At 33.0% G+C, this 19837-nt stretch overlaps 2 protein-coding genes across 3 annotated transcripts in view; one reads left to right on the forward strand and one right to left on the reverse strand.

Annotated features, from left to right (window-relative positions):
* Positions 1 to 3130, forward strand: part of LOC126744031 (beta-glucuronidase-like) — a 41715-nt gene extending 38585 nt beyond the window's left edge. For both annotated transcript variants that reach the window (XM_050451348.1, XM_050451353.1), the window contains exons 11-12: positions 2577 to 2715; positions 2789 to 3130. In XM_050451348.1, the coding sequence (XP_050307305.1) occupies positions 2577 to 2715; positions 2789 to 2973 (324 nt within the window). In that variant the 3' untranslated portion in view covers positions 2974 to 3130. The remainder of the gene's footprint in view (positions 1 to 2576; positions 2716 to 2788) is intronic.
* Positions 3131 to 3133: 3 nt separating this feature from the next.
* LOC126744272 (zinc finger HIT domain-containing protein 3) lies at positions 3134 to 19091 on the reverse strand. The gene is made up of 3 exons (XM_050451649.1): positions 18888 to 19091; positions 18667 to 18806; positions 3134 to 3540 (listed from the first exon to the last, which is right to left on the reverse strand). Exons 1-3 carry the CDS (start codon positions 18959 to 18961, stop codon positions 3362 to 3364), a joined length of 393 nt encoding a protein of 130 aa, XP_050307606.1. The 5' UTR covers positions 18962 to 19091; the 3' UTR covers positions 3134 to 3361.
* Between the last annotated feature and the right edge of the window lie 746 nt (positions 19092 to 19837).

Raw genomic sequence — 19837 nt, forward strand, 5'->3', positions numbered from 1 at the left:
TTATCAGTTTAAATGTTGCCTTGGGGCTTCTTTTAAAATGACCAACAACAGTTTTAACTTTATCTAAAAGTTCTCTATTTAAGTCTAGATTTAGGGCACTTTGAACTATTAAATTAAGTGTGTGAGCAAAACACCCAAAATGCTTCCACCCAAGTTCTTTAGCTATTGCTGACTTGATATTTGATGCATTATCTGACACAGCGAGCATAATTTTTTTTTCAAGTCCCCATTCTTCTGCTACAGATTTCAAGTCAGCAGCAAGATTTATGCTAGTATGAGCCTTATCAAAGAAAGCACATTTTAATAGGGCTGACCGAAACCTAAATTCTTCATCTATAAAATGTATTGTAATTCCGACAAAACTATCATTTGTCTTGGAGGTCCAGGCATCAGTTGTTAGGGAAACTGATGAAACTTTCGAAATAATTTCTTTAACACGCAAGACGCACTCCTCATACAAACTAGGTATGTAACTCCTCGAAATTGTTTGGCGAGATGGAAGTTCATAATTAGGATTTAGTGCTTTGACGAATTCCCTGAATCCCAAATCATCGACAATTCTAAACGGCTGGTAGTCCCAATAAAAGAGTTTAAGTAGCTGGGCATCAATTTTTTTTTTACAGCTTACTGTCACTTTTTTTGGTAAATACGATGACAAGGTGGTTTGACGTGGTTTTGGGTGAATGGTGCCACTAGCAGGAACCAGGAACAGAGCTAATTGAACTAGTACCAGGACTGGAGCTCTCAGTAGGCAAAGGCGCTTGTTCCTGTGGTTTTTCTATCTGAAATTAAAAAATATACCTTAAAAATAACGCAAATATAATTTATTTATTTATTTTGTATCTCAAAGTCTTAAACAATCATTGGGCTAAAAAAACAAAATTAAATAGCAATATTATTCGCGATTCGCATTTCGCAAGCCTATATGAACTAGGCTTAATCCTCCTTATTCGCGTCTAAACTGTGAAACGTCATCTGACAAAGAAAAATTGAAGAAAGGATTGGCCTATTGCCTATTGGCCATGGTACATTTTGGCGGTAAACGCATCATCTAAAACTTATACATGACTTTTTTTACCAAATAGCAGAGGTGGCGCTAGGATATAGCGATATAATAAACTTAGGACTGTGATTACTCTACCACATAATATGTATGTATTATGTATAAATTAAAATATAAAATAAATTTATAACCAAGAATATGTACTTACCTCAGAATTCCCTATCGTAATGCCATTTCTAGTTGTTTGTGTTTGCCCTACTGACAATTGCACCGTAGGATGTTTTTTAGAAATATGTCTTTTTAAATTCGAAACAGAGGATTTAAAAGAAATATCACTCTTGCAAATGTCACATTTTGCGATTTGATTAGTCTTATCTACGATTGTAAAAAAACTCCATACAGGGCTGCTTTTTCTACTCATTTTGAATTAGACAAAAATGTTGATTGCAACACAGCACAACGCGAAAACAATTAAAACCACAAAACAAAAAAAACAGTAAATACTAAATAAAACAAGGGAGGCTACTAAGAATATACTGACAACAGGTTCTAACTTATCAGAACTGATCTGTCAATGTCAAAATCAAAACAATAATAAAAAATAAAATCCAAGAAAATAAAAACATTAATATTGTAAGCGATACCCAGATGACGGCGTATCAAACTATTATCAAACTTTTTTCGGTAGTTTATAGTTTTTTTTAAGGCTTAAATGGAAAAACCATGTGTAACCATGTAAACATGCATTTTCTTGTATAACGGTGAATTTCGTATTTTTGAAAAAAATTAAAATACTTAAAAATAAGAAATTTTTTTCATAAAATTTTTTCTTTTGAATAAAGTATTTATTATTATACTATTATGAAACTTTTAACATAACGCATAAATAACATTTAAATACATACAATACAAAAAAAATTTATTAAGTGACCTTAACAAACATACAAAAATTGAGTAAGTTTAACTTTAACTTTATATAAAAGTATAAAACGCCATATAATCGATGTCTTACCATAGATCCATACAATTAAATCAAAAGAACAGATGAACAGGTGAACAGGTTTATAGAACATGTTCTCTGAAAAGAACGGAACAGTTTGAACCTGTTCACGATTTTTACCTGTTCTTTAACATCCCTAGTCGTAGCGACTTCCCCGGCCGCTAGGAATGAACAGGGGGAACAGACGCACACGGCGGTGTTGCCGGATTTCGCCTAGCAACACGCGCGGCGGAGCTACAGCGTTGGGAACCTTACTTTTTACTTGCCCCTCGTATTTCATTTTATTCGATAAATAATAAGAAATTTTAAAATATTATTTTTTTTCATTTGAGATAGATAATGCGATCAAATTTTATTGTGGATAGTTTACAATAATTTTTTGTCTTACAATCCTGTTAGCACCAATATAGATTTAACGCAAATGTAGAGAAAACAATGAAAATGACAAGAAAATAGACCTACAGAAAAATCCCCTGTCCAGTAACAGTTTTCACTCAAATTATTATAAATTGATTTCTTGTACGGTAACTTTGCTTAGATTTAAGCAAACATGATATTTGTATTATATTTCAGCTGCCAGAATTCATTTGGTCAGAAGAATACCAAGTCAACCTTATGTCAAAGCACTTTGAAGCTTTTGATGAACTTAGAACTACCGGTTTCTTTATAGGTGAATTCTTATGGAACTTTGCTGATTTTAAAACAGATCAAGGTAGTGTATAACAATATTATCATTAAAAACAGAAAAATCCGCATACAAAGCAATGAAAATATCTTTTTTGTAGGTTACACTCGAGTTGGCGGTAATAAAAAAGGTATTTTTACTAGAAGTCGTCAGCCTAAAGCTAGCGCTTATCACCTACGCAAACGTTACTGGAATTTAGCGAAGGAATTTTACAATGTTTCCCTGCCAAGTGATCTCAACTCGTATGTTATTAGGCATAAAACGGGTTTTCGTGAAGAATTATAGTATTTATTAGAAAACAACAAGACTGGATTATGTCAAAGTGAAAACTTAATTTAATGTAGTGCAACCCATAAGAATTTATGTATTTAAAGCGTAAACTGTTATATAAAGGATACACGAAAGAATTGTTTTGAAAGTTATTAAATTTATTTAAAAAATACTATAAGTAAAATGTTTTTATTTAATAAAAAGTATGTACCTAGAATACATACAAAATATTGTGGTAATAAAAAATTCTCTTCTATAACATGCTTAATATGATCAAGTTATGCACAACCAGCTCAGTATATTGCAGCATAAATATTTGTCAAAAAATGATTTGAAACAAAAACGGTTTTAGGAAGTTCAATCATTTTATAGTAGAAAAAGAGTCAATTAAATTAATTAGCCCTTATGTGTTGTCTTGTTCTGGTTCGACCGCTTTAATGCAAGCATCTGCAAACTCGACAAAGATTGGCTCCAACATGGCTTTTTGGACTATTTGCTCTGCATTTTCCGCTTTATCAATTGTGACCAATAGATCTCTGAGGTGGGGATTTGTTAGTAGTTGCTTCACTTCATCACTATTTTCTGAAAAAAGTATATATGTCAACAATTATGTCAATAATGATGACTACAACTTCATAAATGCATTCTAGCCCGGGAGCTAGTGACAGATTTTTTTGACCAATTTCAACCCTGACCAAACTTTGTGCAGTACTAAATTTCGTTGTGCTTTAAGGCAAAATGACCATCAGCTAGCGCACCAGCAGTGGGTGGGCCAATGGGAGGGCCGAAAACACGTAAAAAAAATTTCAACTTTCAGTCATTTCAACCCTGCCGAAATTTTTGTAGATGGTAGTTTATATAATTATTTAAATAAAAAAAATCGTCAGCCGGCTGTATGTTGGTGGAAAGCCCGTCAGCTGACCATGAAAACATGTAAAAATTTTTTTTAATTTCAGTCATTTCAACCCTGCTGAAATTTATAGAGATGATAGTTTATATAATTATTTAAATAAAAAAAATCGTCAGCCGATTGTATGTCGGTGGAAAAGGCGTCAGCTAGCGCTGTGAAAGGTGTAGCGCGTAAATCACATATACCACCCACCCGCGTTGTTAAGTGTATCAGCTGACGGGCTTTCCACCGACATGCAGCCGGCTGACGATTTTTTTTATTTAAATAATTACATAAACTACCATCTATAAAAATTTCAGCAGGGTTAAAATGACTTACATTATTATTATAATATTATTTGACGTGAATTTTACATGATACGTACAAACCTGTTAGTGATACATATATTTCATGCATTGTAGCAGATATTTCTCATTATAAATTGTTATAAATTTTAATTAATTGAATTTTTGTTATGAAATTAATGAAATTTATATATAATTTACAGTTTAAAAAAAAAAAATTATTAAAAAATACATTTTGTAGTGAAAAAGGCAAGTTTTTGTCAAAATAAAGGCTATTCACTGTTCATCATCAATTTCATCTTCACTGTGACTGGTACAACTATCGTTATCAGACTCACTATCAGAGCTTGCCTGTGATATTAGGTCATCATCATCACTAATGTTATCTATAAAAAAAAATAATATGTAAGCATTTACGCACCGTATCAAACGAAATATAATAAAAGTATAGAGTAAATTAAAAAATTTTCACCTTCTTCAGGCTGCATAGTGATGTCATCGACAGAAACTGGTAACTGTCTTCCAGTAAACCAGATGTACCTAAAAGTATCATTGACTTGTGTCCATCCATATTCCGATGGATCATTTCCATTGGGCACTTTTAGGTGTGCATGTGCCCATGTTTCGGATATGTAACATGCTCTTGAAAATTGATTGACTAATTCAGCTTGGCACGGCGTTAGACTTGACCCATCAATATTTGTTTTCGGCAACTCAAAGACGTCATTTCTACCAATTTTGTAATTTTTTTGAAAAGTTGCTTCTCTTGCCTGGTTAACTTTTTGTAATTTTTTAAATCCGTACACAGCACAGATATACTCTTCAATCACTTTAAAAGGTTCACTCTTCTCATGCGATGGCATCGACATTTGTGTGAATGCTTCAATGAAGCGAGAACTTTCTCTCATTATTGCCAGCGGTCGCTTTTTTCCTTTGCGGAAAAATGATGGACTGAAGTCGCATCCGGTGAAAGCATGGAAGGCAGGCAGCGCTTCGCTCACATCTTTTCCAAGAGTGTCGAATAATTTCGTAACGTCAATAAAGCGATGGTGATTGCCGGTACCAACTTCCATATGAATGTGATGGTTGTAACGTATTTGAGACATATTACCGAGCATGATGATTAACACATCTGTATCAGAGCAACGAATTGTGATATTCGCATCGAACTTCAACTGCGAAACGTGAAAAATCATTTTGGTGTCCGCCTCCTCATGCGCGGGGCACGTCAATGACGGCTCCAACGTTTTGACAATTTTTCCATCGTTCACTTAATATTTATAACATGATTCACAGTTGATATAAATCTCTTTATTATTCATATAAGGTGCCATGTGATTTTCAGCCCAGTGTTGAATGAAGAAATTGACGATTGCTTCTTTGAAATTCGGATTTTTCAACTCCGTAGCCAAATCTTTCGTTCGCAACTGATCGGGACCATCAATCCGATAATCAGATATTTCCATACCCCTCATTTTACTTATCTTTTATGGACGGGAAAATGTATCTGTCGAATGTGACTATAATAACTTTTGCTGGAGTTGCACAAATCCACTGCAGAAGTTGTAGAGAAATGTTTCCAAAAGTATTAGGTACTTCTTTCATCAAGTGAAGAATGAAAGATCCATCGTAGATAATCACATCTGTGTTTGTAGGTGCTTGTGATTGAACTTCTTTCTCCAACAATTTCATCAGAGCCGATTTTTCAGTCTTGCAAATAGAACCATCAAGATGGCACATTGACAAAGGTACTGGCGTTAATGGGTACGCAAGAACCTTTGCAATATCAACTTCTTTATAAAAACTAAACTATAAAAACTTCTTTATAAAAACTTTATAAAAATAATTATATAAACTATCATCTCTATAAATTTCAGCAGGGTTGAAATGACTGAAATTAAAAAAATTTTTTACATGTTTTCATGGTCAGCTGACGGGCTTTCCACCAACATACAGCCGGCTGACGATTTTATTATTTAAATAATTATATAAACTACCATCTACAAAAATTTCGGCAGGGTTGAAATGACTGAAAGTTGAAATTTTTTTTACGTGTTTTCGGCCCTCCCATTGGTCCACCCACCGCTAGTGGACCAGCTGACGGTCATTTTGCTTTAGAGGACAACTAAATCTAACACTCCACAAAGTTTGGCTAGGGTTGCGATGGTTGACAAAAATCTGTCACTGGCTCCCGGGCTATTCTTATCACACCATGGGGTAGTCATTTCGTCGTCAATATTACGAAGTGGCGTTACTCGAAAAAACGCGAAATTGAGTTAAGCCCGTTTTTACATACCACATTACATGGCGCACAATATCACGAAGTGGCGTAACTCGATCCTTTCTACGTTCTGACTTACAGCATATTAACTGACAGGCGTATCTTGATTTATTATAAGGTACAACTTTACAAACAGACTTAACTTAAGTTACGCCTCTTTGTAAAATTTAGAATTCTCCATGTTACTGGTCATTCTAAAGCGTATCTCAGTTAAGCCACTTTGTGAAATTGATTAAATGTCGGTGTCGACTTACACTATTCGGCTTATCTCAGAATTTTCTTGTCAATACTTGTATAGTTTTGTTTTCCTAGGAGTGATCGAAATTTGGAATGGAATTTGGCATCCCAACGTGAATTTATTGAAGTTCTGGAAACGGCTACCAAAACTACCAAGAAAGAGCAGTCTCGAAGACAAAAAAAGTCACAAATATTTTTTGACATTGAATCACAAAAAATACTTGGTGTGTAAAACATTCTTTTTGCATACGTTGGGGATATCCGAAAAAACAATGAGAACTTCGCTGACAAAGGTAACTTCAGGTGGGGTACCAGAAGGGGAAAGAAGAGGTGGTAGACACGTAGTCGGGGTAATTGAACGTGATAATATCCTTCTAACTACAATTTTAAATCACATACAAAGATTTCTCAAGGTAGAAGCTCACTATGTTCGTGCTAGTTCTAGCAGGGAATATCTCCACCCCGAATTAACGGTATCAAAGATGTACAATATGCTTCTTGAAGAATTAGGTCCAAATAAAGAAAAGCCTTCAATTGATTTGTATCGTAAAGTGTTTAGATCTTTAAATTTGTCTTTCCACCGGCCAAAAAAGGACCAGTGCTCGTTATGTTTATCCTACAGAAAAGGAGATCCAGCTTTAAAAGAGAAGATAATGGATAAGTTCAATAGACATGTTGCAGAAAAGACTAAAGTAAGGGAACTTAAAAAGATCATTAAAGAGAAGGTTTTAGCTGGAGATAGCACTATTGGATGTGCAAGCTTTGATCTTCAGCAGGTAATTTACTTAAAAGAAAATGCTCTATTTTATAAACGACGTTTAGCAAACTATAACTTTACTTTTTACGATATCGCTTCAAAGGAATGTCATTGTTTCATTTGGAGTGAGCTAAGTAGCCAAAGAGGTGCGTCGGAAATCAGTTCATGTGTATATAATGCTCTACAAAAATACGACTCTAAAAAAACTATTAAGTCAGTAGCCTTGTTTTCAGATGGATGCAGCGGGCAAAATAAAAATTCTGTTGTTGCTGCAATGCTTTTGTATGCAGTTGCTAACTTTTCGAACATAGAAGAAGTTTCATTACGTTTCTTTGAATCATTTCATGGGCAGAATGAAGGAGATTCTGCCCATAACGCAATATCAGCTGCCATCTTGCGCGCAGGTGATCTTTTCATCCCGCCACAATTATATCCCGTCATCCATTTAGCACGCCATAAACACCCTTACATGGTGCATCCTCTTCAATATGACTTTTCAAATTTTAAAAAGTTGTCTCAAGAATTGAGAATCTTGTCTGTTAAAACTTCTGAAACAGGAGACTTAATCAAATGGCATGATATTATGGAAATTAAAGTAACTTTCAATATTCAATATTCAACTTCAATATAAAATATTACAATTCTAAGAATATAAAGCATCTAGATACCAGAGTATCTGTATGTGCTATGGTAGAAACAATTTAAAAATTCTAATATATCAATGTTGTTACCCTTAGCAGACTAGCCGTTATATAAATTAGTTCACAATATTTGACATTTTAAATAAGTTTACCCAAAACTACATAACAAAAATCAAAAACCAGACAATAAAAATGAGAAAAGAGAAAAAAAAAAAAAAAAAGATTCATATACTATATACACATATACATTTTACCTACAAAGGTATTATGTAGTATTTTACAGAATTATCTAGTCTTTGGTACCCAAAACCTATAATATTTGAAGCAAAATAAATAATTGAATAAATGTCCATACTGAGATTTTTTTCTTTTTCCCTTATGTATTTATGTTGTGATTGCTATCGAGTAAGAAAATAAAAAGTTTGGTGAAAAGCAGAATATTGATACAAGCACATATGTTCAATCAACAAAATTTTCTTTTGTTTCCTAATATATAACTTAGGGCATGCTCATTAAACTTTTTGAAGTATTTCTGTTGTTTGACATTTTCTGGGAGGTTATAAAATTTTGGAGCTAAAAATACTGCCGAATGTTGACCAAAATCTCGAATCATATAAGGCAGTACAATTTGCTGGTGTTTATTAGCTCGGGTTTGGTGTCTATGGTTTATTATACTTTGTTTACCATAGAATTTATGAACATAAGAGCAACAGGTTGTTATAAAAAGAGTTTTTAAATTTTGTATTTCAGAATTATATAATTGCTTTGTTGAAAATAACCTAGGTCTCTTTAACATTATCTTTACTATTGAGTTTTGTATTGTTTTAAGATTTTTTAGACTGTTTTCATATGCCCCACCCCAAATCAATATCCCATACCTTAATAGGGGTTCCACGAGAGCTTTATAGATCAACACAATGAGTTTTCTGCACAAAATTTCTTTTAATAAATAAAATTTATGTAAGAGTGCCTTTATCTTTTTTGTTAAATAATCAATGTGTATATCCCACTTTAGATGTTTGTCTATATGGACTCCCAAATATTTTATAGAGTTTATCTATGCAATGAGCTTGGAAACGACAATTCGATTATTTTTTAGCAAAAAAGAGCAGGCTCCAACTTAAATTTAGCAATTTATTTCAGTTCTCTAGCATTTATAGTTACTTCACAATTAATTTTCAAAGTTCGAATAAATACGCCATGTTTAATTTTTTCCTTGTACCAGCGCGGCCGGGATGATACGTCACAGGCGCCCAAGTGGATGCAACGACCGACGCTAGCATGTCGACCGCGCACGCTTATTTGTCAAAATAACGCCTGGGTACTGGCTGTGGCTGGCTCACGATACAGCAAAACACGGTATGTCAGCGCGCACACATAACGCATTTCCCGGTTGGTGTGACGTCACGTGTGTAACATCCCATACCACTAGACGCGGGATAGAAACGGATAAAATTTATTCATTTGCTGAATTAATAGTTTAAGGGGGACAACATTTTATTTAGTATTATTTGTTTTATTTTATAGAATATACAGGAAAAGTTTAATAACTGTAAAATACAACAAAAATGTTATAATTATTAATAAAATGTATTACGTATTTAGAGGATTATGGAGTTGGGTTGACTTGAAATTCGTAGGACAGTGTAAAGAATCGAAAAAATCTATTCGAGATTTATTAGTGGAACAAATTAAAAAACACTTTTTGTTAATAAAATGTATGAATAAATAAACCTATGAGTAATTAAATTAAAGAATAAATAAAACACAACTTGAAGTAGTTAATACATGTTTTTTAATTTTTTCTTTATTTTAATATGTATACACTTTAATTATTATGACTAATAATTTTCAAATAAAACATAAATACATTTTGAGTAGGTACATTTTGTTTAAAAATAAAAACTGCTTTTATTGAAAACATGATAAAAGTAATATAAGGACAAATTTATATATTTTTTTTCCATAATTAAGTATTATTTTTTCTTAACATTAGTAAACTTTGACATTTTGCGTTCTAATCGTTTTTTAATGTTTAAAAAACTAATTTTACGATTCAAATCTCGTAATCTGATATATGTACGAGTTCTAGATAAACACAAAAGAACTTCATATGGGATTTCAGTTGTAAGTTTGGCCATTGTTTGATTTGCCAACTTTTTAAATAAATATTTTTCGCTCAGCAATGATTCTCCATGCACGTTTTGGAATTCAACCTCTAAAATCCTAGTAGCATTTAATAACTCCTCATTTGGATATAAAAGGTTTCCTCTGGAAATAATTGTAAGCCAATTCTGTGACAATTGTAATTTTTTTTGTTTCATCACCTAGGTTAAATTTATCCTTGAATCTGTAGGCCACATATCCTGCTATGTACTTTAAGGCATCCTCGTTAATTCTATCTTTTAACTCGAAAGTTTTCAGAATTTCGTTACTTTCAGCGTTACCTTCTGCCTCAGAAATATGTATTTCTGTGTATGCCGGCTCAGAAACGTCGTAACTTTCTAACAATACCTCTTCCGGGACAAGAGATTTGTCGGTATCGATATTTGGATTTTTTGTCAGGCTAAAAAGAACTGTTTGCGTTAAACAAACTTCATATTTGGGGTGGGGTTCTAATGTTACTTGTAAAGTTTAAGCAAGCACGGCTCTATAGTTTCTTGAGTATTAGTATTTTCTGTGAAAATTGCAGAGGAATTTTTCCCGAGTATGTACCATCTCAGGCGATACACAAAATCTAGGGGGCTGGGATGATCATTTGACCCACCCAATCCTCTAATATATGAAAAAAAATTTTCAAGCACATCTTGGTTCAGCCTTGATGTTAAAATGTATTCAATACCAAATCTCTTTTGCACGTACTCAGATAAACCTATCATAGACCTGTTGGTTAAAATTATACCTTTCTGAAAAGGAAGCAAATATTTATGGGTGCCAATGGTCATACCCAGAACTACACTTGAGACTTGATTTAGTAAGTCTTGTTGGGCTCTCAGTTCTGTACCAAAGGCATTTTTTCCATGCACCCTGAAAATTTATTTCTTGAATTTAATAAATCGAACCAATCATTAAATAATTGACAAATATCTGCTACACTTTTCCATGATACGTTATAAGGTCGCTTTTGCATTTGAATTTGAGAATAGCTGCACCGCTGGCCTAACTTTTTGTCGCTCTGCTCCAGTAACATTTAAATGGTATTCGGTTATCTTGTGCGCAATTGTTAATTCAGATATTGAACAATCTAGAAGTGTTTGGAAACATACCTTGTCGATTTTTTCCCCGTTTACAGTAAATCCTTGGTCAAGAAGGTGATTACGAACCAGCTTAGTTAAATGAGGGACATCTGCAAACACAAAAATTTTTAAACTTTCATCTGACGGATGAATGAAATGGCAATTTTTCGTATGTCCAATATTCAGCTGCGACCATAAACCCATGTTTATAGGACCCATGTCGCTGACTATTGCCACCACAGTTAACCCCACATTATACAATTCTATAATTATACTTTTTATAATGTCAGCTGTCATTGGTTGATCAAATTGAAAAAAAATGGGCTGTTTCCAATTTTTTAATAATCCTCGTATCATTACAGTTTGGCAACTCTTATGAGGTCCAATTTTTTGTTCATATTTTTTTTCGATGTCTATTCTGTTGGACACATACACTTCATCAAAGGATAAAATACAAAGTTTATCAATGGGCTTCATATTCAATGTTATACCCTTTAACATTTTGATAACACTATGTAATATACCAGGTGTTAAATCAAAAGTGGCTGCCCAGGTTCTAAGAGTTGAGAGCCCTGGTAGAGGATAGCCATTAGCTCGTAAATATCTATAAGCTTTGGGGCTGACACTGCGTAAAGATATGGCCGATGCAATGTCCTCCGGGCTCCAATGAACAGTTTTCTTTTCAGGATGTTCCAGTTTTTTAATTTGCCCTGGAGAGAAAATTTTCATTAAAGATGTTTTCATCCACTTCCCTCTTTGACTTTTTTTTGAAGTATCTTTAAAAGCATTTTATTTTTTTGCCTTAACACTGAAACTTTTGCTGTGAGTTTCTCTATTTTGTCTAGGTGTTCTTGACATGGATTTCTAAAAATAATTAAACATAAATAATATTTCAAATTATGTAATTATTAATACTAAAAAACTTACATTTTAGGCAGAGAATCAATGTCCATATTGATGCTAGTGTCTTCATAAGATACACTGTTTGTGCTCGTCGAGGGTTTGAGCCCTGGACTAAGATTTTCTTTTAGTTGTGATGACATTGAGGACTTCGCTAATGGCAAATTTAAAGTTGGCAAAGCATCTTCTTTTAAAATCCTAGTATTCTTTGGATTATAATTCAGTAACCGCTGTTTTAAAGGCACTTCATAACAATCCTGTTTAAAATGTTCTGAACAAATGCATGCTGAAATCGAGAAGTACAAGTTATTGAGAGGTAAATTCATAAAAATAAAGGAAGGTACTTATTAATACGAGGGGGCAACCACTTAGAACAATTTTGTACACCAAATAGTAAAAACTATGCAAAAACTCATAGTCATTAAAAAAATCATCAAAATTATAGAAAATGTGTATGTACACCAAAATAGTATTAATTAGTAATAACACTGTCCCCTTGGTACCTAAAATAACATATTTTGAACACCTACCAATTTTCAGATTAATTTTGTCTCCTCGGTGACACCTAATTACCCATTGTTTAGCGAGGTCTTCTTGTTTTGGAAATCGAAAATACTTAATTTCAGTTCCTTTTGTCTTTTTTGTGTAATTTTTACACCCCAGAACCGCACAGTTCACCATATTGGAAAACGGCACACCACACACACAATGTATAATTAATATACTATAATCTCTTAAATAATAATACTCGATACTTGATTTATATAATAAAAAGTCTTCTTAAACTGCCAAACAAACTTTTAAATAAAAATTAATCACATATATGGCACACAAATAATAAATTTTCGCCTATTAGGTATTTACGTTTACGTGCTTAAAAATTCACATCATCTGTTACACAGATGACGCAATGCGCAGAACGAAAAAATGTTTACTCGAGCGGCTGACATACCGTGTTTTGGTGTATCGTGGGCTGGCTGGCTAGCGAGCGCTCTATAATACACCGTCGCGTCGCGTCGGCGTCTATGACGTAGCGCGTAATTGGAACGGAATCTCGGGAGGTATAAAAAACCCCAGACTAGCAGCCTTATAACTTTGCAAATACTTACCCTAACAACTTGAAATAAACGTTATTGTTCTTATAAACTTATGTTGTATTTATTTTTGGGAAAATATATATATATTTTTTTTAATTTTCCAAGCCCATTGGTTCATTAATATTGTTTACAATAATATTTTGAAAGTTTGGTCTATTTGAACTGTTTATGGAAAATGCTATATATTTAGATTTTTTTGGATTTAGTGACAATTTAAAGGTGTCGAAAAATTTTTTGATTAATGATAGACCTTCTTGAAACTTAACTTGCCTCTTGCCATGTGTCTCCAATAAATATAATTCCTGTATCATCTGCATAGGATATTACTTTGCCAGGAGTTTTTATATCATTCACTGCATTTATATAGACATTGAAAAGTAGGGGTCCTAGTGCAGTGCCCTGCGGTATTCCAATTTTAATAATATCAGGATCGCTAAGGTTATTTTTTATCTTGGTGTATTGCATTCTGTTTGATAGATAACTCTGTAAAAGTTGTAATATTTTGCCTCTGATACCATATTTTTCTAATGTTTGTAATAATATTTGGTGTGACACTGTATCGAATGCTTTTGTTAGGTCGGGAAACACCGCAAGGCACTTTTTATTTTTGTCCATACTTTTAGTTATATCACTAACAAGCTCATATATAGCATCTATTGTACTGACTCCTCGAGTAAAACCAAATTGATTTTTTGATAGTACATTATTTTGATCAAAATAACATAACAGTCTATCCTTAAAGCATTTTTCAAAGACTTCCCAGGTTAGAGATGACACTTATTGGTCTATAATTATCCATCAATTCCTTACTTCCGGACTTAAAAACTGGACTCACCACAGATACTTTAAAATGACTTGGCACTACACCAGTTTTAAAAATTAAGTTTATAATATGTACAAGTGGTGGTAAAATGTGCATATGGAGCAGTTTTAAGATTTTTGCAGAAATACCATCTTTACCAGGTGAGCCATTATTTTTTAAAGAATTTATATATTTAATTATCTCATTCTGAGTAACGGGTTTCAAATACATGGAATTTGGGAATGTCCTGTTTATTGTGAAGGGATGAGGGGGAGTATTAATGCTTTTTGATAGGTTTAAACCAACATTCATGAAATGCTTGTTAAAATGATTAGCGATCTCTATAGGATTTATTATTTGATCACCATTTTGCGACCTAATCACTTTTATTTCCCTTTCACCCCCATTCCCATCTTCATTTACAGCCTCATTTATAAAACTGTATATTTTTTTTATGTTATTACTATTTTCCTGAATTTTATTTTTGTAGTAATCATTTTTTGTATTTTTGATCAGATTATTCAGTTTATTTCTGTACTGTTCATATTCAAAGATTTTTTCTGGTGTAGGATTTTTCCTTAATTTTTGTTTTAATTTGTCTCTAGTTTATATTGAAGTAATTATACCTTGCGATATCCAAGGTTTAATTTTTTTAACTCTTGTGTTTAACACTCTTTCATAGTATGACTGATTTATTATTTCAGATATATTTTTTACCAAAAGATTCAAGGCTAAGTTAGGGTCGTTTTGTGTAGATATTTCATTCCAGTTTCTGTTTTTGGCCAATTCGATTAATTTTTGATAATTTATGTTTCTAATTGTTATGTCATTTATTTTAGAGTTTTCTGGTTTATTTTTATTTGAAACAATATTTATTAATATAGGCAAGTGATCTGTTATATCGTGATTTACTATATATGGATTAAATTTAAGTATATTTTGTTTAATTTTAGTTTTGAGAAAATGTTGTAAAATGTCGGAGAGAACAAAAAAAAATCTTTGGGCTGTTAGATGGTAAAAAGGAAAAGTTTAGTGAATTTACAAGTGCAAAAAATACCCAATCACTGGAAAGAGAAAACAGTAAGTAACTATATTCCTTTAGTAGTATTTTAGAACTCCAGTTTTTTAATGTTTTTTCTTTATTAGGGGTATATTCTTATCATTTTAATACGTTAGGGTGGACTTAGCATAGTTAAATACTACCTAAAGAAGGGACTTGGCATTTTTTAAGTTAAGCAATTTTATGTATTTTGTTTTCTTGAATAAAAATTGTTAGCAAATTAAAATTATAAATAGACGTATTGATAGTCATTTATACGAGTTATTGTTCCACAATTATACAATTTTTAACATATTTACAATGATTCCTTTTTGTTTTAGCATTAGAACCCCCAAATAGCCATAAACTAGGAGCTACATTTTTTTAAATCAAATAGTGAAAATCAAAAAACCTCTGGGGATCATTTTCGTTCTAATCCTGTTGAACCTTCTATGACATTGACGCCTGAAGAGCTTCCCACAATGCGTACCTGAAAAGTTGCTTTCTAAAAAAATTCAATTTTTTTTTAAATCCTCAGAAGAATCCGAGATAACTTTAAACGATGGTATTAGTTATACAAAATGGACAAATCATTTCTAAAATATCTTTAATAATTCCTTTTTGTTTTAGCTTTGGACAACCAAAATAGCCAAGATCTAGGAACTACGTTAAAATCATTCAATAATTCAACAAGTGAAAATCAATCCATCCCTGAGAATAATTTTTGTTCCAACCCCGTTCAAACTTCTATAAGATTGATGCCTGAGGAACATTTGACAACTGTTCGACAAATTTTTTGTAAATCCCCAGACATATCCGAGGAAATTTTAAATGATGAAAAGAAATAAATAATCATACTTCAAAAAATGATCCTAATGAGGTTTTGTCTACATTAGGAGAAAACTCACATATTACTGCTGACCATCTCTTCCAAGGATCTTCACGCGACATTTCCCAAAATGACCAAACCTTAATGGATTTTGACAGTGATGATGATGTAGCTGATCCCATATACGAGAGGCCAGTGAATGAAAATGATGAGTCTGAAAGTCCATCTGATTCTAGTGGGGAGGAAGCGGGCAATCGACGAAAGGGAAGAAAGAGGCGTAGTAACCCCGAGCTATGGAAGAAAAATACAAAGAAAACTGCAAAGCATGCTGGAGTTGAATATATTACATAAAGCAACAGACTTGTTAAGGCGAAGGCAATAAAACTTTGATGCAGTGATAGCTGTAAGCTGAAATGCAAGACAAAAATTTCTGAACTGAAAAAGACAGAATATCCATACCGAGTTTTGGAATTCTAAAAGGAATTTTGAAACCAGAAGACAGTTCATCGCGTCGCATGTTGAACAAGTACCAATACAAAGAGTGCAGGAAAGGACAGGACAGAGAAGCGGTCAAAGAAAGCACATGAACAAATATCATTTTGAAGTGAATGGTTCAAAAGTAGTTGTCTGCAAAACATACTTCTTAAATACTTTAAGTATCAGTCAGTCGACACCGCTGTTTCAAAAAAAAAAGAAGGCGGAATACTCACACCAGACATAAGAGGTAAGCACACCCCCGTAAACAAAATACCGGAAGGGGTGCGAAATAGTGTAAGAGATCATATCTCGAAATTTCCTGTTCATGAGTCACATTATAGTCGAGAAAAAACAACACGGAAATACTTGGGCAATCACCTAAATATATCACGAATGTATGCTCTTTACCAAGAATACTGCAAAAATCTGAAAATAGATAATATAGCAAAAGAATGGCTTTACGCCGAAATATTTAACTATGAATTTAATTATGCTTTTAAGAGTCCTGACACTGACACATGTGATATTTGCGACAGATTTAAATTACAACTGCAAGAGGCAAGTGTAGAGCAAAGGCAAATAATTCAAGCCAATTATGAAGACCATTTAAAAGATTCTGGCAGTAGATATAGCCTTAAGAAGACTGATAAAATAAGAGCTAGGGAAAATAATACTGAAAAGGTTGTGATGATCGATCTCTAAAAATGCCTTCCAACTCCGGACCTACATAACAGCCCAAGTTTTTACTCGTTAAAGTTATGGACATACATTTTAACAATTCATGACTCAACTGCTGAAAATGCATTTTGTCTAATGTGGGACGAAAATATATCCGGAAGAGGTGGCAATGAGGTTGCTTCTTATCTTACTAAATGGGCTATCGAAAATATAACTGATCAGACCCAAGAAGTCACAATATGGTCTGATAATTGCCCTAGCCAGAATCGTAACTTAATCATGGTTATGAGCTATTTTTGGATACTACATCTCAAGCCCAATATTAAAATAATTAACCACAAATATCTTGCAAGAGGTCACACCCATCTTGAAGCAGATGGAGACCATGCGTTGATTGAAAGAGAGAGGAAAAAAAATACCACAGTTTGAAATAATGACTCCCTGGGACTGCCAGCAAATGGTTCGCTTGTGTGGCTTAAAGAAAAAGTTAAATGTTGTTAACATGGAATTAGTTGATTTTAAACATTTTAAACAATTTTATGAGGGCAGGGCAGCTCCTTATGTTGCAAACAAAAAATCTGAAAATGGAATGGATTTTCTTATATCAAATTCGGTTCAATTACAGGTTCGAAGAGATAGCCCTGGTGTACAATTTTACAAAACCAATTTTGATGAAGAAAGTTTCTTGAAAGTTGATTTAAACAGAAAAACCAGACGGTTAAATACCATTGCAGATGCAGGAGGTATTTCAGCAATAAGAACTGGATCAAGCCAATATCGACCAAAAAATACACTCACCTCCAGAAACTGCTTCAATGGGTCCTACCAGATTTCACGATTTTTATAAAAATTTACAACATGGTTCGAATGAATCAGAAGATTAAATTTTTGGTTTCAGTTGTAGTACGTATGTATGCTGATTTTATGTAGTTCCTATAAAGTTGCCAAAGTAATTTTGAAACAATGTACCTCTTAAAGCTACTATTGTTCTATTAAAATAAGTGCCAATGTTCATAAATACACACCACTTTTCTATTCTTATTGTTAATACTCAGCTATTGCGAATACTCACCAAAAACTGTTTTAAGTGTGTTTTTTATTTTATTTTTAAGGTGGAAAAAAAATGTTTTGACTCTAGTGACTTATTTTTTTAGTATCAAGCTAAAAATATAAAACAACATTAATATTTTAAAATATTTCAAGTCCAGTTATAATATTTATTTATTGGACTTGGAATAAGTTAAGTCCAACAAACATTTTTTTTTTAATGCAAAATTATGCTAAGTCCATTTTTGAGAAAAATTAACTACTAATTTTCAAAAGCTTTCGGTTCTTATAAAGTACACTATTAAAGAATACTATTACACCAAATTCATAAAAATTCCCTAATAAACAAAGTAGTTATAATGTTAATACATCATTTAAAAACTTCAAATGCGCCTCCTGCAAAATTAGGTTTTTGTACTTGGCACACTGTGGCTCTGGGGTACAGATATATTAAACTAAATTTAATCTTTAACATACCAACTGGTTTACTCACTTAATAATTGCAGTCTTTCAGCGGAAACCTCTTCAGCCAACTTCTGTGACTCTTTAGACTTTTGAGGCTGTTCTATGACCTGTTCTCGATAAACTTCACAACCAGTTTCTCTGTGCTTCTTGCAACATTTAGAGGAACAACTTAAAAGTAAGTATAAGATCAACATTAAGAATAAAATGGGCCAAGAGGGTTCATTAATATTCACTACTTTTAGTACTTACTAATAAATGAAACAGGTGGGGCATTTGTAAATACCATTCACAGAGCAAATAACGCAGGCTCTTTCCATATTCATTAAAACAAGTTTTATTCAGCTTAAACTTCAATCTCCTATTAGAAGAAGCTCTTAACTGTTTGTAAAATTAAAAACACCTGATAGAAACCAACAAAACTCAACTGGGAAAAAGAGGACAATTGAGTCAAGATTGACAGTTGACGGATGGGAAATAACCTAAAAACGTCAAAGCGATCCCTGCTACCTAAGGCCCGAGATAAACATGCGATAGATAAATTAACGTTCAAGTTATCCTAAAGGGCCCCACTCACCTTGTTTTTCTCTGTCGTTTTAAACCGACGGCGAAAAACGTTGAAAGAAGGAACGTTGCCTGATGCCTGATAAGTCTACTCACAACAGTTTCAGTTTCATTTCGCGTCAGTTTATCACGATGGACCGTACATGCCTATTAGCATTGGCCGCAGTTTTGGCAGTCGAAGAAACTCGCGAAAAAAGAAAATCTCGAAGAAAATGGGCTAAAGACTGATTGCTTAAACGCAGTACGCTATCACATACACATTTATTGGAAGAGCTAAGATTGGAGCCTGGTGATTGGCACAATTACTTGAGGATGGACGAGAATACGTATGGAAAACTGTTAAGACTAGTAACACCGTTAATTGAGAGACAAAATACTCATTTACGTCAATGCATTAGTCCTCACGAACGCTTAACAGCTACTCTGCGTTTTCTGGCCACTGGCCGCAGCTATGAAGACTTAAAGTTTTCAGTTATTATTATATAAAAGTTTTATATTATTTTATATTATATTATTAAAATTTTATATTATTAAAGTTATTATCATACAAAACAAAAATTGAGGAATCTAAGAATAATATGAGCAAAATGTATAAAGTTATAAATGAGGAACTTAAGTAAAATAGGCGCTAACTTAAA

This window comes from Anthonomus grandis, chromosome 1 (genome assembly GCF_022605725.1).
Source record: "Anthonomus grandis grandis chromosome 1, icAntGran1.3, whole genome shotgun sequence".
Classification (NCBI taxonomy): Eukaryota; Metazoa; Arthropoda; class Insecta; order Coleoptera; family Curculionidae; genus Anthonomus; species Anthonomus grandis.